At 35.9% G+C, this 22,229-nt stretch overlaps 1 protein-coding gene across 2 annotated transcripts in view; it reads left to right on the top strand.

The window, feature by feature from the left end:
- Positions 1 to 22,229, top strand: part of LOC130049533 (sodium-coupled monocarboxylate transporter 1-like) — a 76,060-nt gene that overhangs the window by 22,947 nt on the left and 30,884 nt on the right. For both annotated transcript variants that reach the window (XM_056147322.1, XM_056147321.1), the window contains exon 3: positions 17,450 to 17,501. In XM_056147322.1, the coding sequence (XP_056003297.1) occupies positions 17,450 to 17,501 (52 nt within the window). The remainder of the gene's footprint in view (positions 1 to 17,449; positions 17,502 to 22,229) is intronic.

Genomic DNA, 22,229 nt, shown 5'->3' with positions numbered 1-22,229 from the left:
AAAGTTCCATGACGCAGGGTGAAATGTATTCGTTTCTCAAGAAGTGTTCTAGGATGGACTCTAAAGTTTTTCGATAAGTCTTAAGACGAAAATTTTTTTTGACGGCAGGAAAATAATAATAATAATAAACAGAACAATAACAATAGGACTTTCCACAGAAAGGTGGAAAGCCCTAATAACTAGATGCAATCTCGTTGCGAGCAACGAGTGGGTCTTCCGTCCAATTTTAGATGTGATGAGATAAGAATTTGACTGAGATTTTCGTTCATAAATAATGATACAAATATATTGTCTAAACGTACAATTTAGCTTCAGTAATGTTTTATAAATATTAATCATTTAAGTGTTATAAATTAAAGACTCTCTGCACCTCTCGGCCACTAATTAAAGAGGTCAGCCTTTTTTCGAGAAAAAAGTTAATAATGTTATTTACTGCGATACAAATTCGACTGATCAGGCGAGTCATGTCGCGCGGAGTCCTATTTTTTTTTTTATATATATATATCATTCTAGATATATCTCGCAAAACTGAACAAATTTTTTTCTACATGTCCTATCAAAATTTTCTTGAGAAAAAAGTTATTGATTGCGACATTTATCAGATTGTTTAAGGCGAGTCATAAGGCCCGTGGGCCTTTTTCTTGATGTCTCATTAAAAGTTTCTTGACAAAAATGTTATAGATTGCAACAATAACCCAACTGTTCAGGTGAGCCATGAGACCCGTAGGCCTATTTCTTAACATCGTTAGTTAACGCTTGCGAAACTGAACAACTTTTGTTCTACATGTCTTGTCAAAAGTTTCTCGAGAAAAAAGTTATTAATGTTATTAATTGTGATACAAATTCCACTGTTCAGGCGAGCCATGACGTACGGAGGCCTTTTTTTATATCATTAGATAGAACTTGCAAAACTAAACAACTTTTATTCTACATTTTATCAAAATTTCGTGAGGAAAAGGTTAATCATTGTAACAGAAATTCAATGGTTGAGGCGAGCCATGAGGCCCATTTCTGGATACGGCACGAAAGACCTCAATAAACTGTACAACTTTTGTTATATATGTCTAAACAAAATATTTACGAGTAAAAAGTTATGATTCAAAACGTGGAGAAAAATGAGACACTTTTTTAAACTCCATTTTCGACCCCTACCGAGCTTCCATACTAGGCACTTCCGGAAATTTTTAAAACCCAGGTGCACAACTACAACATGTCGTCTAACTTCACTGAAAATTTCAGCACTCTAGCTTTTATCGTTTTTGAGTTTTTGTCTGGACAAAATGGTCATCTGAAAATCGATAAAAGGGGGATAACTTCCAACCGGAAGTGATTTTTCAAAAATTGAAACGGCGGTACAAACTTCAAATGGCAACGCATCAATCCTGAAAATTTGAAGCAAATTGATCCATCCATCTCCGAGAAATCTTCTGCACAAAAATCGGTAAGGAGAAAAAAAAGAATAATAATAATAACTAGTGATCCTAATTGTTCGCGAACAATTAGAGGGCTTCCCACCTTCTAGCGGTTTTTCAGTAGTGTTGAAATGCTAAAAGCACCCCCACCCTACCCCACCCCACCCTCACCAAAAAAAAAAATAAAAAAAAATGGATTTGGCTAGAAAAGAAATTCAAATTTGCCGCCTTGAGTGTTGTAGTGTTGGAGATTAAGGCCTTGGTTTCGCACGATAGTACCGGTCAAATATTTGAAAAAAAAGGGTGCGAGTGTTGCATAGCCGGCACATATCAGGTAAAAGTGTAATGGGACTTGTGCAGGTGTTTGGGGTGACTTTAGACCTGTTAGATGTGATATTTGGAGGTGCAAAGAAACCGGATGTGCCATTTTCCTAGATTGTAGTAACTGCTGGTGCATGCTGGGAGTCTATACAAGCCTCATGTTGTCAGATGTTGTGAAGATGCACTGGATTTGACCGTGTGTGTTGTGGATTGTGGAATTGAATATACAGTTTGTAATGGCTCATCCTATGTGTTCTAATTCACGGAGACAATGTCTTTCAGTCATTTCAGCCAAGGAGGCATGCATATACGGATTGATAGGCTTTGACAACAAACAACCAAAATGGCGGCCGGTGAATTAGAAAGTGTCTGAGTGCATGTAGGATATCTGAACGGAGAATAGGAGTACTGCATCCCATCTGATCCTGCAGGTAAGTGTTTATTTGTTTACAATGACAGTCGGGATGGAATGTCAATGAGTTCAACTGTCGAGTAAAGTTGCATCATCATTATAAAAAAAAAAAACTTCGTCTTTATGTTGATGCAGGCAGACAATTGAATCTGGCCTATGTCTTTTCATGAATGTAAATGGAATTCATGTTTGATTGACAAGACAGTCAAGAAATGGAAGAAGTGGGTGTAGGTCAGATGTGTAGGTGTAGGTCAGATTAGCTAGAATCCTGTAATTGTTGCATGGCATGAGACCGGTCAAAATAGTGTATTGAAACAGCTGATCACAATCAGATCACTTGAAGGGTGGGGGATTTCTTCCTTGGGGACGACAGGCGTGATGGGTGGGTTGGCCTTACTCGTGGAGACTGGCCCCTGGATGCGTGACCTTGACCTTTGACCTTGACCCACTTTCAAGGTCAAACCTCAAAAATCCTGTTGTTGGGCATGAAACCGGTCAAAATAGTGTATTATAAACAGCTGATGACAGGCAGATCACTTGAAGGGTGGGGGGTTTCTTCCTTGGGGACGACAGGCGTGATGGGTGGGTTGGCCTTACTCGTGGAGACTGGCCCCTGGATGCTTGACCTTTGACCTTGACCCACTTTCAAGGTCAAACCTCAAAAACCCATGGGGGGAGAAAGTGTGACCTTGACCTTTGACCTTGACCTCATTTTGAAGGTCAGAGAGGTCACGGGGCTTCGTTTAAGTGGTCCCGCATCCCTATCTACATCCGTGAAGAAGTTGTGGGCTCGAACGACGACGTCGGAGACTTTCGGGGGCGAGAACCGTGCTTCGGGGTTCTCGGTTTCCCCCGGTCAACTTCTCTGTGCGAGAGTGTTTCATCTGGAATTCGTCGGCGAAGGTCTCGCCTCTCCACGACTTGCGGTCTAGTGGGAGTAGCGATAACGGGGTTTTCGACGTTAAGTCGCCGCCTTTCGCAGAGCGGTCAAAGTTCAGAGTTGTAATTCAGGATTCCGAGACCGGTCCAGAATTCCATGCTGACCCATGTGATATTTCGATGCTATCTGAAGCGGGAAAGAGCGTATAAAAAGTGCCATTTTCTGGCCATTCTGGATGACCTTGACCTTTGACCTTGACCTACTTTTTCAAGGTCAAGGTCACCCAACCCGTCCCAGTGGGTTCCGTCTCTCTACGACGAAGACTTTAGGAGTCGTCAATTTGTAGGGGACAAATCGCAAAACATGAGGGGGCATTAACTCCCTTTAGGGGACACCGAATCCCTTCATTTGAAATTCTTCGCTTCTACTCATTGACCTCTATGCTTCAGCAAAGGTTTCATCCTCCTATCCTTTACGGTTAAAAAGGAGTAGCGATAACAATGATTTCTGCTAACAGGTCCGATAACTCTGTAAGGGGTCAAAGTTCCATGACGCAGGGTGAAATGTATTCGTTTCTCAAGAAGTGTTCTAGGATGGACTCTAAAGTTTTTCGATAAGTCTTAAGACGAAAATTTTTTTTGACGGCAGGAAAATAATAATAATAATAAACAGAACAATAACAATAGGACTTTCCACAGAAAGGTGGAAAGCCCTAATAACTAGATGCAATCTCGTTGCGAGCAACGAGTGGGTCTTCCGTCCAATTTTAGATGTGATGAGATAAGAATTTGACTGAGATTTTCGTTCATAAATAATGATACAAATATATTGTCTAAACGTACAATTTAGCTTCAGTAATGTTTTATAAATATTAATCATTTAAGTGTTATAAATTAAAGACTCTCTGCACCTCTCGGCCACTAATTAAAGAGGTCAGCCTTTTTTCGAGAAAAAAGTTAATAATGTTATTTACTGCGATACAAATTCGACTGATCAGGCGAGTCATGTCGCGCGGAGTCCTATTTTTTTTTTTTATATATATATATCATTCTAGATATATCTCGCAAAACTGAACAAATTTTTTTCTACATGTCCTATCAAAATTTTCTTGAGAAAAAAGTTATTGATTGCGACATTTATCAGATTGTTTAAGGCGAGTCATAAGGCCCGTGGGCCTTTTTCTTGATGTCTCATTAAAAGTTTCTTGACAAAAATGTTATAGATTGCAACAATAACCCAACTGTTCAGGTGAGCCATGAGACCCGTAGGCCTATTTCTTAACATCGTTAGTTAACGCTTGCGAAACTGAACAACTTTTGTTCTACATGTCTTGTCAAAAGTTTCTCGAGAAAAAAGTTATTAATGTTATTAATTGTGATACAAATTCCACTGTTCAGGCGAGCCATGACGTACGGAGGCCTTTTTTTATATCATTAGATAGAACTTGCAAAACTAAACAACTTTTATTCTACATTTTATCAAAATTTCGTGAGGAAAAGGTTAATCATTGTAACAGAAATTCAATGGTTGAGGCGAGCCATGAGGCCCATTTCTGGATACGGCACGAAAGACCTCAATAAACTGTACAACTTTTGTTATATATGTCTAAACAAAATATTTACGAGTATAAAGTTATGCGACATTTATCAGACTGTTAAGGCGAGTCATAAGGCCCGTGGGCCTTTTTCTTGATATCGTTCGAAAGATCTTGCAAAACTGAACAACTTTTGTTACACATGTCTTATCAAAAGATTCTCGAGAAAAAAGTTAGTAATTGTGACACTAACAAACTGTTCAGGCGAGCCATGAGGTCCGTTTGCCTTTTTCATGATGTTGTTGGAAAGATCTTGTAAAACTGAACAACTTTTGTACTACTTGTTTTATCAAAAGATTCTCGAGACAAAAGTTAGTAATTGTGACATTAATCAAACTTTTCAGGCGAGCCATGAGGCCTGTTTGCCTTTTTCATGATGTTGTTCGAAAGATCTTGCAAAACTGAACAACTTTTGTTCTAGATGTCTTATCAAAAGTTTCTTGACAAAAATGTTATAGATTGCAACAATAACCCAACTGTTCAGGTGAGCCATGAGACCTGAAGGCCTATTTCTTAACATCGTTAGTTAACACTTGCTAAACTGAACAACTTTTGTTCTAAGTGTCTTGTCAAAAGTTTCTCGAGAAAAAAGTTATTAATGTTATTAATTGTGATATAAATTGGACTATTCAGGCGAGCCATGACGCCTGGAGGCCTATTTTTTGATATCATGAGATAGATCTTGCAAAACTAAACAACTTTTATTCTACATGTCTTATCAAAAGTTTCGTGAGAAAAAAGTTAATCATTGTAACAGAAATTCAATGGTTCAGGTGAGCCATGGGGCCCATGGGTCCATTTCTTGCTATGGCACGAAAGATCGCAATAAACTGTACAACTTTTGTTATATATGTCTAAACAAAATATTTACGAGTAAAAAGTTATGATTTAAAACGTGGGAAAAAATTTGGGACTTTTATAAACTCCATTTTCGACCCCTACCGAGCTTCCATACTAGGCACTTCCGGAAATTTTGAAAACTCAGGTGCACAACTACAACATGTCGTCTAACATCACTGAAAATTTCAGCACTCTAGCTTATGTCGTTTTTGAGTTTTTGTCTGGACAAAATGGTCATCTGAAAATCGATAAAAGGGGAATAACTTCCAACCGGAAGTGATTTTTCAAAAATTGAAACGGCGGAATAAACTTCAAATGGCAACGCATCAACCCTAAAAATTTGAAGCAAATCGATCTAGCCATCTCCGAGAAATCTTCTGCACAAAAATCGGTAAGGAGAAAAAAAAAGAATAATAATAACTAGATTCGATCTCGTTGCGAGCAACGAGTGGGTCTTCCGTCCAAATTTAGATGTGATTAGATAAGAATTAGACTGACATTTTCGTTCATAAATAATGATACAAATATATTGTCTAGACGTACAATTTAGCTTTGGTAATGTTTTACAACTATTGATCATTTCAATGTTATAAATTAAAGACTCTCTCTACCTCTCGGCAGCTAATTAAAGGGGTCAGCTTTTTTTTTCGAGAAAAAAGTTAATAATGTTATTTACTGCGATACAGATTCGACTGATCAGGCGAGTCATGCCGCCCGGAGGCCTATTTTTTTTTTTATATCATTCTAGATATATCTCGCAAAACTGAACAAATTTTGTTTTACATGTCCTATGGAAATTTTCTTAAGAAAAAAGTTATTGATTGCGACATTTATCAAACTGTTAAGGCGAGTCATAAGGCCCGTGGGCCTTTTTCTTGATATCGTTTGAAAGATCTTGCAAACCTGAACAACTTTTGGTCTACATGTTTTATCAAAAGTTTCTCCAGAAAAAAGCTATTGATTATGACACTAATCAAACTCTTCAGGCGAGCCATGAGGCCCGTTCGCCTTTTTCATGATGTTGTTTGAAACATCTTGCAAAACTGAACAACTTTTGCTCTAGATGTCTCATTAAAAGTTTCTTGACTAAAATGTTATAGATTACAACAATAACCCAACTGTTCAGGTGAGCCATGAGACCCGCAGGCCTTATTATTAACATCGTTAGTAACGCTTGCAAATCTGAACAACTTTTGTTCTACATGTCTTATCAAAAGTTTCTCGAGAAAAAAGTTATTAATGTTATTAATTGTGATACAAATTCGACTGTTCAGGCGAGCCATGACGCCCGCAGGACTATTTTTTGATATCATTAGATAGATCTTGCAAAACTGAACAACTTTTATTCTACATGTTTCATCAAAGTTTCGTGAGGAAAAAGTTAATCATTGTAACAGAAATTCAATGGTTCAGGCGAGCCATGAGGCCCATGGGCCCATTTCTTGATACGGCACGAAAGATCTCAATAAACTGTACAACTTTTGTTATATATGTCTAAAAAAAAATATTTACGATTATAACGTTATGCGACATTTATCACTGCTAAGGCGAGTCATAAGGCCCGTGGGCCTTTTTCTTGATATCGTTTGAAAGATCTTGCAAAACTGAACAACTTTTGTTCTACATGTCTTATCAAAAGATTCTCGAGAAAAAAGTTAGTAATTGTGACACTGATCAAACTGTTCAGGCGAGCCATGAGGCCCGTTGGCCTTTTTCATGATGTTGTTCGAAAGATCTTGCAAAACTGAACAACTTTTGTTCAAGATGTCTTATTAAAAGTTTCTTGACAAAAATGTTATAGATTACAACAATAACCCAACTGTTCAGGTGAGCCATGAGACCCGCAGGCCTATTTCTTAACATCGTTAGTTAACCCTTGCGAAACTGAACAACTTTTGTTCTACATGTCTCGTCAAAAGTTTCTCGAGAAAAAAGTTATTAATGTTATTAATTGTGATACAAATTCGACTGTTCACGCGAGCCATGACGCCCTGAGGCCTAGTTTTTGATATCATTAGATAGATCTTGCAAACCTGAACAACTTTTATTCTACATATCTTATCAAAAGTTTCGTGAGGAAAAAGTTAATCATTGTAACAGAAATTCAATGGTTCAGGCGAGCCATGAGGCCTATGGGCCCATTTCTTGATATGACACGAAAGATCTCAATAAACTGTACAACTTTTGTTATATATGTCTAAGCAAAATATTTACGAGTAAATAGTTATGATTTAAAACGTGGAGAAAAATGAGACACTTTTTTAAACTCCATTTTCGACCCCTACCGAGCTTCCATACTAGGCACTTCCGGAAATTTTTAAAACCCAGGTGCACAACTACAACATGTCGTCTAACATCACTGAAAATTTCAGCACTCTAGCTTTCATCGTTTTTGAGTTTTTGTCTGGACAAAATGGTCATCTGAAAATCGATAAAGGGGGAATAACTTCCAACCGGAAGTGATTTTTCAAAAATTGAAACGGCGGTACAAACTTCAAATGGCAACGCATCAATCCTGAAAATTTGAAGCAAATTGATCCAGACATCTCCGAGAAATCTTCTGCACAAAAATCGGTAAGGAGAAAAAAAAAAGAATAATAATAATAATAATAAGAAAAGTGAAAAATCAACAATAGAATAATAGAAGGGTCTTCCGCTGAAGACGGAAGACCCTAATAATAAGAAAAGTGAAAAATCAACAATAGAATAATAGAAGGGTCTTCCGCTGAAGACGGAAGACCCTAACTAGATTCGATCTCGTTGCGAGCAACGAGTGGGTCTTCCGTCCAAATTTAGATGTGATTAGATAAGAATTTGACTGAGATTTTCGTTCATAAATAATGATACAAATATATTGTCTAGACGTACAATTTAGCTTTGGTAATGTTTTACAAATATTGATCATTTAAATGTTATAAATTAAAGACTCTCTCTACCTCTCGGCAACTAATTAAAGGGGTCAGCTTTTTTTCGAGAAAAAAGTTAATAATGTTATTTACTGCGATACAGATTCGACTGATCAGGCGAGTCATGCCACCCGGAGGCCTATTTTTTTTTTTTTATATCATTCTAGATATATCTCGCAAAACTGAACAAATTTTTTTCTACATGTCCTATGGAAATTTTCTTAAGAAAAAAGTTATTGATTGCGACATTTATCAGACTGTTAAGGCGAGTCATAAGGCCCGTGGGCCTTTTTCTTGATATCGTTTGAAAGATCTTGCAAACCTGAACAACTTTTGGTCTACATGTTTTATCAAAAGTTTCTCCAGAAAAAAGCTATTGATTGTGACACTAATCAAACTCTTCAGGCGAGCCATGAGGCCTGTTCGCCTTTTTCATGATGTTGTTTGAAACATCTTGCAAAACTGAACAACTTTTACTCTAGATGTCTCATTAAAAGTTTCTTGACTAAAATGTTATAGATTACAACAATAACCCAACTGTTCAGGTGAGCCATGAGACCCGAAGGCCTTATTCTTAACATCGTTAGTAACGCTTGCGAATCTGAACAACTTTTGTTCTACATGTCTTATCAAAAGTTTCTCGAGAAAAAAGTTATTAATGTTATTAATTGTGATACAAATTCGACTGTTCAGGCGAGCCATGACGCCCGTAGGCCTATTTTTTGATATCATTAGATAGATCTTGCAAAACTGAACAACTTTTATTCTACATGTTTTATCAGAGTTTCGTGAGGAAAAAGTTAATCATTGTAACAGAAACTCAATGGTTCAGGCGATCTATGAGGCCCATTGGCCCATTTCTAGATACGGCACGAAAGATCTCAATAAACTGTACAACTTTTGTTATATATGTCTAAACAAAATATTTACGAGTATAACGTTATGCGACATTTATCACTGTTAAGGCGAGTCATAAGGCCCGTGGGCCTTTTTCTTGATATCGTTTGAAAGATCTTGCAAAACTGAACAACTTTTGTTCTACATGTCTTATCAAAAGATTCTCGAGAAAAAAGTTAGTAATTGTGACACTGATGAAACTGTTCAGGCAAGCCATGAGGCCCGTTGGCCTTTTTCATGATGTTGTTCGAAAGATCTTGCAAAACTGAACAACTTTTGTTCAAGATGTCTTATTAAAAGTTTCTTGACAAAAATGTTATAGATTGCAACAATAACCCAACTGTTCAGGTGAGCCATGAGACCCGCAGGCCTATTTATTAACATCGTTAGTTAACCCTTGCGAAACTGAACAACTTTTGTTCAACATGTCTTGTCAAAAGTTTCTCGAGAAAAAAGTTATTAATGTTATTAATTGTGATACAAATTCGACTGTTCAGGCGAGCCATGACGCCCTGAGGCCTATTTTTTGATACCATTAGATAGATCTTGCAAACCTGAACAACTTTTATTCTACATCTCTTATCAAAAGTTTCGTGAGAAAAAAGTTAATCATTGTAACAGAAACTCAATGGTTCAGGCGAGCCATGAGGCCTATGGGCCCATTTCTTGATATGACACGAAAGATCTCAATAAACTGAAAAATGAGAGAATGAAGTTTTTTTTCATATAACCGGAAGTTGGAGATTCAACTTCCGGTGGGGTCAATAGTTTTTGAGAATTAGAACGAGACCTAATAAACCGATATAGGTTTCAATTTGAATGAAAAAAGTTTGAAATTTATGATTTATTAATTACTTCCGGTGACGACCGGAAGTGACGGCCGACATTCTTACCCCCCTACTGCACCCCTACAAAGTGAGATCTATTAACTCTGAAATTTTGGTGACTCTATCTTTTACCGTTTCTGAGAAAAACGATTGACAACGAAAACAGCTCATAAGCCGTGTTTGCCGACCGGAAGTGAGTTTTACAAAAATATTTGACGTTACTCTAGACATTTATAGTGACTATAATATATGTAAAACTCAACTCATTAACTAGTTTCATGACCGAGATTTATGGCACTGAAAAATGAGAAAATGAATAGTCTTTCTTTGATATAACCGGAAGTTGGAGATTCCACTTCCGGTGGGGTCAACATTTTTTGAGAATTAGAACGAAATATAGTAAACCAAAGTAGGTTTCAATTTGAAAGAAAAAAGTTTGAAATTGATGATTTATTTGATCACTTCCGGTGACGACCGGAAGTGACGGCGACAAAATATATTACGTGCATGCACCATAGAGAAAATAGATCTATCATCCCTGAAAGTTTCATTCGATTATCTTTAGTGGTTTTCAAGTTTACTCCCGGACAAAGTTTCTTTCAAAAACCGGAAAATCGGACGTATCTGACGAACGGAAGTGAATTTTGAAAAAATGAAAAAAATGCCTCGAGGTACCATCCTTCCCTATAACCTGTGAAAGTTTCAGGAAAATCCATCCAACGGTCTCGGAGACGAAAGGGGAAAAAAAAAATAATAATAACTAGAAACTCATTACTAGTAATGAGTAGGTCTTCCGTTTGTTCACTTCCGGTAAAGAGTTTTCTGATCCTACAAAAACCATTCAAATATATCAGAGAATGTACTTTAACAATAAATGAGAAGTGTATTATCGAATTTTTTACTCATTTCTTGTAACTTCCGGTGACGACCGGAAGTACTATTCAGATGTGTTTTCCTATAAATGACAGCGACTCTTTACTGTCTATATTCCCTGAAAATTTCACGTCTCTATCTGAAAGAGTTCTCAACAAAAAGAAGTAGACTAAAGAAAGAGAAAGTAGTAGGTTACTACCGACCGGAAGTCAATTTTGAAAAACAAAATCATCAAAACTCTAGAAGTTGATACTTTTTATTAAGACATGTGAAAATCATATGAAAGACTTCAAATATAAGCGAGATTTATGGGGAGAAAGAGACAAAAAGAAAAAAGGTATTTTATGAAGAAACCGGAAGTAGTTGTTTTGACTACCGACAGACTCAATATTCTTTTGACACTTTGAAAGAGAGTTAATAAACTAGTATAGGTTTCAATTTGAAAGAAAAAGTTTGAAATTTGCGATTCCTTCAATCACTTCCGGTGACGACAGGAAGTGACGGTTCAACCCCCTACTGCACGCTTATAAACGGAGATTGATTATCCCTGAATATTTGATGAACCTATATTTTACCTTTTCCAAGAAAAATGCTGGACAAAATTCCTTTTGAGAGACAGAATATCGGCCATATTTTTCGACCGGAAGTGAATTTTGTAAAAACAAAAATAATTATAGGAAGGTCATTTCATAAGACATTATTCCTGAAAATTTCAAGAAAATATATCCAGCCATCTCTGAGAAATCACTCGAAGAAATCGGAAAATCGACATTTTTTAAAACACTTCCGGTATAGACCGGAAGTGACGGACGAAAAAATTGAATGTATGTGTACAATGGACTAATGTTAGTTAATCAACTCGACAAGTTTCAAGCGTCTATCTATATTCATTATTGAGAAACTGAAAAAACAAGGCTTCAATATATCCACCCCATATCTCACGACCGGAAGTGAATTTTACAAAAATATTTAAGTATACTCTAGACATTTATAGTGTCTATAACATATGTAAAATTCAAATCATTAACTTGTTTTATGACCGAGATTTATGGCACTGAAAAATGAGAGAATGAATAGTCTTTCTTCGATATAACCGGAAGTTGGAGATTCAACTTCCGGTGGGGTCAACATTTTTTGAGAATTAGAACGAGACCTAGTAAACCGATATAGGTTTCAATTTGGAAGAAAAAAGTTTGAAATTGATGATTAATTTAATCACTTCCGGTGACGACCGGAAGTGACGACCGACATTCTCAACCCCCTACTGCACGCCTACAAAGTAAGATCTATTAACTCTGAAAATTTGATGACTGTATCTTTAACCGCTTCTGAGAAAAACGCTGTACAACGAAAACAGCTAATAAGCCGTATTTGCCGACAGGAAGTGAATTTTACAAAAATATTTGACGTTACTCTAGACATTTATAGTGACTATAATATATGTAAAACTCAACTCATTAACTGGTTTCATGACCAAGATTTATGGCACTGAAAAATGAGAGAATTAATAGTCTTTCTTTGATATAACCGGAAGTTGGAGATTCAACTTCCGGTGGGATCAACATTTTTTGAGAATTAGAACTAGACCTAGTAAAACGATATAGGTTTCAATTTGAAAGAAAAAAGTTTGAAATTGATGATTTATTTAATCACTTCCGGTGACGACCGGAAGTGACGGCGACAAAAAATATTACGTGCATGCACCATAGAGAAGATAGATCTGTCATCCCTGAAAGTTTCATTCGATTATCTTTTGTGGTTTTCAAGTTTACCCCCGGACAAAGTTTCTTTCAAAAACCGGAAAATCGGACGTATCTGACGAACGGAAGTGAATTTTGAAAAAATGAAAAAAATGCCTCGAGGTACCATCGTTGTCTATAACCTGTGAAAGTTTCAGGAAAATCCATCCAACGGTTTAGGAGACGAAAGGGAAAAAAATAATAATAATAATAACTAGACACGATCTCGTTGCGAGCAACGAGTAGGTCTTCCGTCCGATTTGTTGATGCACTCGGAGTTAAAAAAAAAAAAAAAAGACAAATGAGTCCCAATTTAGTTTCCGACTTTAAGACACTTTAGATATAATCAATTTTTCATATCATAAGCTTCTGAAGCAAAGTTGCGGTGAAATTCGTTTGAAATTCGACTCTCCAGGCGAGCCATAAGGCCCGCGGGCCTATTTCTTGATGTCATTTGTTAGCCCTCTATAGACTCAACAACTTTAGTTCTATATGTCTTTACAAAATATTTACCTGTAAAAAGTTATTGAGATCGACCGATATCGACAAAAAATCGACTCTACAGGCGAGCCATTAGGACCATAGGCCTATTTCTTGATATCAATCGATAAATCTCGATAAACTGAACAACTTTTGTTCAATATGTCCTTACAAAATATTTACCAGTTACAAGTTTTTGAAATCGACTGATATCGACAAAAATCGACTCTACAGGCGAGCCATGAGGCCCACAGACCCATTTTTTGATATTGATCGATAGGTTATGACACATTGAACAACTTTTGTTCAATAATGCTTTTCAAAAAATATGTCGTTTTAAAGATATGAGGCGTCAAATATTTACGATTTTGGCCCTTAAAATCTCTAATTACGTAACATATGACCTACTTTTTGATTTGATAAGATCAAGCTCGTTGAGATGAACATTTCCGCTTCTACAACTTATTATAAAATATTAATAGTTTCTGAGATATTCTCAAAAACATTTGGACCCTTCTGAACCCCTAATTTAAAGGGCCAGCCCGTTTTGCTTGATATCATAAGAAAGGCCTTGTCATTTTAAACATTTTTTGCTCAACAAGTATTTAGAAATTCTTTACCGTTCTCGAGTTATCTCTACAAGAAATATTTAGGGGCCAAACTGTAGCTCCCTAACGGGGCCACATAGGGAAAAAACGAAATGTACATATTGTTTAGATTATCATTCTGAACAACTTTTGTTCAATAATGCTTTTCAAAATATTTGTCGTTTTCAAGATATGAGGCGTCAATTATTTATGATTTTGGCCCTTAAAATCCCTTATTACGTAACATATGACCTACTTTTTGATTTGATAAGAACAAGCTCGTTTAGATGAACATTTCCGCTTCAATGACTTATTACAAAATATTAATAGTTTCTGAGATATTCTCATAAACCTTTGGACCCTTCTGGGCCCCTAATTTAAAGGGTCAGCCCCTTTTGCTTGATATCGTAAGAAAGGTCATGACGTTTCAAACATTTTTTGTTCAACAAGTATTTAGAAATTCTTTACCGTTCTCGAGTTATTTCTAGAAGTAATTTTTAGGGGCCAAACTGTAGCTTCCTAACGGGGCCACATAGGGTAAAAACGAAATATGCATATTGTTCAGATCATCATTCTGAACAACTTTTGTTCTTTATTGCTTTTCAAAATATTTGTCGTTTTCGAGATACAAGGGGTAAAAAATTTATGGTTTTGGCCCTTAAAATCCCTTATTACGTAACATATGACCTAAATTTTTATATGAATAGATTTGGATTGTTGAGATGAACATTTTTTGTTCTTTGACTTATACCAAAATATTAACGATTTTTGAGATATTTGATCTAGACTTTGAGCCCTTCTAGATCCCTAATTTAAGAGGCTAGCCCCTAAATCTTGATATTTTCGTAAAGATCTCGTAAATGTGCACAACTTTTGTTCTACATGTCTTAACAAAATATTTGCAAGAAAAAAGATATTGGAGATCAAAGGTCAAAAATGGCCGAAATCAGCGAAAAATTTTGGCATCCATTTTTTTCAGGTCCAGGCGAGCGTTTAGGCAAATCGCCTCCGGTAAAATCGAATCCCCCACAAATCTTCTAAAATGTTTACTCTATCTTGTGTAGAAATTTCAAGACTCTAGCTTCAAAACTAACGGAGGAGATGTGTGGACAACAAGGCCCTTCAAAAAGTCACTAAAAGAGAGATAACTCCTGACCGGAAGTGACGTCAAGCACGAAATTTTGCAAGCAAAGTCTCGTCACCAAAAGACATCTTTCCTGAAAATTTCGTGAAAATCGATCGAGAAATGGCTGAGAAAAACGCGTGTACTACCAAGGAAAATAATAATAATAATAATGAAGAAGAAGAACGCGAACAATAATAGTAAGGTCTTCCGCAGGAGACGGAAGACCTTAATAATAAACAGTAGAATCACTAGAAGGTCTTCCGTTGGAAACGGAAGACCTTAATAAGAAAAGTGAAAAATCAACAATAGAATAATAGAAGGGTCTTCCGCTGAAGACGGAAGACCCTAATAATAAGAAACAGAGTAAAAACAATATGTTCCCAAACTTTGTTTGGGGAACATAATAAGAAACAGAGTAAAAACATGTTCCCAAACTTTGTTTGGGGAACATAATAAGAAACAGAGTAAAAACAATATGTTCCCAAACTTTGTTTGGGGAACATAATTAACATTATTGTATAAAATATCACACAAATTTGAAGACCTATATCATCAAAAAATTCAACCTAGGGAGAATATTTGTATCAAACTTTTTCTGAAATTACTAATGTAGATTTGAATCAATATATTTGCTTAATTTAAATGAAAAAAATGTGTGGGGTGGTGTCCATTGTAACAAAGATTTGAACCATTTTGTGTCCCCACCCCCCTTCTTACACTGACATACATTCTAAACAATAACAATATACGATTTGTTATAAAATGTGTATTTTTCAATTCATATTTACAAATTCTATATATTTATTTCATTATATGATAAATAATCAGAAAACATAAATAATATATGCATATATACAATACTAATTCATTTATAACTACATATTGTGTAAAAACATATGCCCCCGCATCAGCATTTTCTAATTTCCATGCACTGTGACCTTGATCTTTGACCTTCTGAGCCCAAAATTGATAGGCATCTTTCCGTCTTTGTATGTATCCATATGTCCAAATTTGGTTTGAATAGAATGCAAAGTATTTGAGTTATTATCCAGAAACTACTTTTAACAGTCAACTTCCATGTGGCCTTGAGGAAGAAATCTGCACTTCCTGGTATGGTTCTTCATATGATGATAGCACAACTCATCCCTCTCACTGTGGTTACCAAATGGATGTAGCTAAAATGCAAACATTGGAACTCAATTTCTATCAATACTGTAAATTCTTAACAATAGAACAGAATATACTATTAGGTTTACCACCAGACTGCTAATACACCAACTTCAACTAACTCAATTTTTGTCTAGCCAGGGATTATGTTTTAATGCCTTGCCCAACAAGTTGTTACTCTAAAAGAATTTCTTAGGCAAAATGTTATATATGAATTTGTTCGTGCATAAATGACTGTTTATGAAATATATGCTAAAATTCTAATCAGGATTTTTTTTAAATGTGCATTTTCAATACCCTATAAACAAATTTTAACATTAAAACTTTTTGACAATTACACTTTGAAGGAATAATTAAAATAAAATTTTGATAAAATAATTTAATTTTAATTTTCCAGAACTGATTAGAAACAAATTATCGATCTAGTAGCCCCCCAAAAAACATATCTATACATGTATATATAGTCAACAAAATTATCTTTTGTTTTAACTAATTTGTACACGAATGGCGCGCCATATTTCTCTAGATGGGAGAAACCCCCCTTTTCCCTTTGAACTCTTTTTAATGAATTAAATTCACTGTATACTTTGGCGATTTTTTAAAACAATGTTATAGATTACATTTTTTAATCAAAATGATGCTTCAATAATGATACATTGAACGTTAGGAGCGAGATTCACTCATGACCGACTTGGCGGGATCGGGAAGATCGCAGATCAATTTAGGTACAGATCTACATAGTTTGTAGATTTTATTTTCATAAAAAAAATTCTTGTATATTGAAAAACTTACAAATTCATTCAATACTATATCAGCAGCCTCTGATTCGGGTACTACATCGCTAACATCCTTCATTCCCCCTCACGTCTGACACTATGTACAGTACTGTAGTGTGTCACCATGTGCGTGGTTGTGCCTGCTTGTCTGTAATTTTCTTTGTCTGCCACTCACTTGTGAGAATATCGGATGCAGACTGATCTATAACTGCGTTTTACTTTTAACGAATCGCCCATGTATGTTTCTGGACTGCTTTAGAATAGACTAAATGCGACATCGTAGGACTACAGTGTGCGTCTTCGAGCTCGAGTTTGTTTACAATCGTAACGTCATCATGAATGTCGTAAAATGAGAAAATAAGTAAAAATTGTCATGTTTTAATTAATTTTTGTTAGTTTATTAACATTACTTACAAATAAAAACAGATATTAATGTTCTTCTTTGTGCATACGAAATAAAACACACGCATCCCCATAGTTACGACTTTAAAAAGTATGGAGACTCACTCGCGGTAAAATTACCACGAGAGTGCATCCTTAAGAAACAAAATAATATTCATTATATCTTGACTTGTATACGTTATATACATTGTATTCATCTTTTATTCATAGATAATACACACTGGGGTGACATCGTTTGCTCCATCAACAGCCCTTCAGGCTGGTAAGTACCTACAGAGGAGAATACAGGTATTTCGTTGTTCAGGCTTGTAATAGTATCCGGAGCGGTAAGTACAATGTAGTCCTAAAGGCTGGTAAGTAATTTTTCAGGTCAGTAAGTAATCTTTCATGACGGTGAGTAGTATTTCATGTCCACGCAAACAATATATAAGCGAGATTAATTAGCTCTAAATATGAAGGAAAAAATATTTTGTCGTAAAATATGGTATTATGATAGTTTTGTATGTAACTTTGACCATATTCATTGGTAAAATCAAAACTAAGATTAAGATTGTATCAAAATAAAGACTTTGGTTCTATTCAATATGAAATGTGAAGATAACGAACAGTGTTCAATCTCATAAATCCTATATAGCATTTTATAGAAACCAATTTTTGTACGGGAAGACAATAATTTATTTTTACTTCATTCAGAGCCTCTGGTTAGATTTTCTAAAACAAATATTAATAAAAGCTTACAAACCTTATTTCCCCATCACTGAAATAGTAAAACACAATTTTGCAGCAAAAAGAACCTCCCCACTTTAGCTGTGACATATGGCCCCCGATGATTTAGTAAAACATTAAACTTTGAATTTTGCCATTTTGGTATTTCATTTTACTAAAAAGTTTGTTAACATTAAGAACTTTTAAAGTCGGGTTTTGTTAAATCTATATTGATGAAAGGTCAAAATAAGGTGAAAATAACGAACAGTAATCAATCTCATAACTGTTATAAGCAATACAAAATAGATAGTTAGGCAAACACGGACACCTGGACACACCAGAGGTGGGATAAGGTGCCCAAGAGGAGTAAGCATCCCCTGTTGACCGGTCACACCCGCCGTGAGCCCTATATCCTGATCAGGTAAACGGAGTTATCCGTAGTCAAAATCAGTGTGCCAAGAACGGCTTAACAATCGGTATGAAACACGTCAGACAGTATTTGACCCAATGATAGGTTGTATTGACGAACTAGATCGTTATAACGACCATATAATTTGCGAAATGCTGACTTCAATCGAGACTGTTGAAACCCCTGTACCATCAACTTGTTTGTCAGTAGCTTACTTCGATTTAAAAACTGACTATACGCAGGACAAGCTCTTGCATATCGAATCAATATCGATATTCATCGAATGATCTTTTTAAAAGCCTTTGTTTATATCGAACACAAAGTTGTCAGATTTCTCCTTTCAATTACACTTCATTTTTGTAATAAAAGAAATTATATTTAAAAGTCAAGACTGGACCATCTTGTGTTGGTGATGAAATTATCAAAAATCTGCAAAAACTACACGTTTATCTTCTACCTCATTTACCTGTATTGACCTCATCTTGACCTGCTGAATGTCAACTCAGCCATGTGATAATCTATGTCACGCTAATGCTTGAAATACAAGTCAGGTGGTACAATATTGTCGACTACATCTTTACATACCAAATAGGGCCGGGTAGACGGGGAGGGGCAGCCCCTTCCTCTTCCTGTTGTTACGTCCCTGTATTATTTGGATTTTATTCGACAAAGTATACACATTTCAACATTCCCTCTAACTCATTGTTAGGCATTCAGTCCATTTTATCCGCTTAAAGCTGTATGATTCGAAGTTCATGTATTAAAAGTTATTAATTTTTTCTTGATAAGTAAGCCTAATTTTCTCTTGATAAGTAAGCCTCACAGCATGCAAAAGAACACATTTGAAAAGTAAATAAAAAGGGAGTACGTCTATAGTAGACGTCTATAAATAGTCCCACGCGCGTCAGGACAATGTATATAACTCAGATGCAATATTACTAAGAGGTATTTGATAATTTTATTTCTCTTAGCCTTAACCTTATGGTACGGTACTGTACATAATAAAGTACGCAGCTTTACACAGCTGTTTATTCCATTACCACCTGCCTATGGTGTTTATATCTATCAATTGATTTGATATGCAAGAACTAGTTCTGCGTATGGTTAGTCTATAAATCGAGGCAGACTACTAACAAGATCCCACCTCTGGTGTGTTCAGGGGTCCGTGTTTGCCCAACTCTCTATTTTGTGTTGCTTATAGGAGATTAATCACTGTTCGTTATCTTCACCTTTCATTGAAATATATGATTTTAACAATTTGAGTATGAACTATGTACACAAAAATTGATAAAAGTCTGATGGCTGATTAACATTAACAATGGAGAGGGATTCTTATTTATTTAACAAATATTTGCCATCAAAATGTGATGTATCCTCGCACCTAAAATTGTGATTTCTCATAGGGTTACAGGGACGTTAAGCAATATTTAATCAGTCAATCATAGGATTACAAACAGTTTAAGGGAAAATTTATACCGAGAGGTAAAAGATACAAAGTATCATATTTTGTTGACTTTGAAAGAAGCATTAGTTTAATGACTTTGTAAAAAAGCTTGGTGCTTGAAACATTCCTCGAACCTTTGATTGGGTTCGATATTCGCGTAAGCTATTTCCGTAAACATCAAACGATAAAGCTAAAAGATTACGAAAATCAAGCTCGTTGGAGTGTTTATTACCACATCAAATGCCACTGAAAAACATTGACCACGAATGACTTGCGAGCGCGTGGAATACAACAATGTTACCCTCAAATACATGCAATATTTGTTTTATTATACTGAATGTTATGAAAACTGGAAAGCAGAAAAACTTACGTCTGTTGATATTTGATCAATCACTGTCGTGCGATATTTCGTATTTCGATGCAGGTACTCGCGTTTATTACAAACGCTCAAACGACGTCGTCTAGCAATCTACGGCGAACCGTACGCGCATAAATTTGACGCATGTGATAATTTTTTATAATAGCACCCGTTGTCAAGTACTGTTACCCGTTACTAGATACTATCACCCTGGGTCGCCTGTTTTCTGTTTTCAGAGGGTAACAATATGTTTTTTCAAATGCTTCTCGACCAATAAGGTTCGAGTATTTTACATGAAAGTATAATAAAATGTTTTATCTTGTGATACATATCTCTATAATAGCAGTTTTATGTTTGACACACGTTTTAGGAACTTAAGGTAAGGTTTGCGACATTTTGACATGTAGCGAACAAAGTCATGTTGCATATCAGTATGTTCAGTAGGAATTTATCTTTTAAAAATTGACTTTTGAAAAAAAAAATTCCCGTGTCGTTTTTAGCTCACCTGAGCTGAAAGCTCAAGTGAGCTTTTCTGATCACCCGTACTCCGGCGTCCGTCCGTCCGTCTGTCCGTCCGTCTGTAAACTTTTCACATTTTCAACTTCTTCTCAACAACCACTGGGCCAATTTCAACCAAAGTTGGCACAAAACATCCTTAGGTAAAGGGAATTCTAAATTGTTAAAATAAAGGGCCAGGCCACCTTCCAACGGGAGATAATCAAGAAAAGGTAAAAATAGGGTAGGGTCATTAAAAAATCTTCTTCTCAAGAACCACTGGGCCAGAAAAGATGAAATTTATAGATAAGCTTTATTAGGTAGTGCAGATTCTAAATTGTTAAAATCATGGCCCCCGGGGGTCGGATGGGGCCACAATAGGGGGTCAAAGTTTTACATACAAATATATAGGGAAAATCTTTAAAAATCTTCTTCTCAAGAACCACTGAGCCAGAAAAGCTGAGATTTATATGAAAGCTTTCTTATATAATGCAGATTCTAAATTGTTAAAATCATGGCCCCCGGGGGTCGGATGGGGCCACAATAGGGGGTCAAAGTTTTACATACAAATATATAGGGAAAATCTTTAAAAATCTTCTTCTCAAGAACCACTGAGTCAGAAAAGCTGAGATTTATATGAAAGCTTCCTTATATAATGCAAATTCTAAATTGTTAAAATCATGGCCCCCGGGGGTCGGATGGGGCCACAATAGGGGGTCAAAGTTTTACATACAAATATATAGGGAAAATCTTTAAAAATCTTCTTCTCAAGAACCACTGAGCCAGAAAAGCTGAGATTTATATGAAAGCTTTCTTATATAATGCAGATTCTAAATTGTTAAAATCATGGCCCCCGGGGGTCGGATGGGGCCACAATAGGGGGTCAAAATTTTACATACAAATATATAGGGAAAATCTTTAAAAATCTTCTCAAGAACCACTGAGCCAGAAAAGCTGAGATTTATATGAAAGCTTCCTTATATAATGCAGATTCTAAATTGTTAAAATCATGGCCCCCGGGGGTCGGATGGGGCCACAATAGGGGGTCAAAGTTTTACATACAAATATATAGGGAAAATCTTTAAAAATCTTCTTCTCAAGAACCACTGAGCCAGAAAAGCTGAGATTTATATGAAAGCTTCCTTATATAATGCAAATTTTAAATTTGTAAAATCATGGCCCCCGGGGGTCGGATGGGGCCACAATAGGGGGTCAAAATTTTACATACAAATATATAGGGAAAATCTTTAAAAATCTTCTTCTCAAGAACCACTGAGCCAGAAAAGCTGAGATTTATATGGAAGCTTCCTTATATAATGCAGATTCTAAATTGTTAAAATCATGGCCCCCGGGGGTCGGATGGGGCCACAATAGGGGGTCAAAGTTTTACATACAAATATATAGGGAAAATCTTTAAAAATCTTCTTCTCAAGAACCACTGAGCCAGAAAAGCTGAGATTTATATGAAAGCTTCCTTATATAATGCAAATTTTAAATTTGTAAAATCATGGCCCCCGGGGGTCGGATGGGGCCACAATAGGGGGTCAAAATTTTACATACAAATATGTAGGGAAAATCT

Source organism: Ostrea edulis, chromosome 8 (assembly GCF_947568905.1).
Source record: "Ostrea edulis chromosome 8, xbOstEdul1.1, whole genome shotgun sequence".
Lineage (NCBI taxonomy): Eukaryota > Metazoa > Mollusca > Bivalvia > Ostreida > Ostreidae > Ostrea > Ostrea edulis.
The sequence above is the reverse complement of the archived record's forward strand: the minus strand, read 5'-3'. Positions and strand labels throughout refer to the sequence as shown.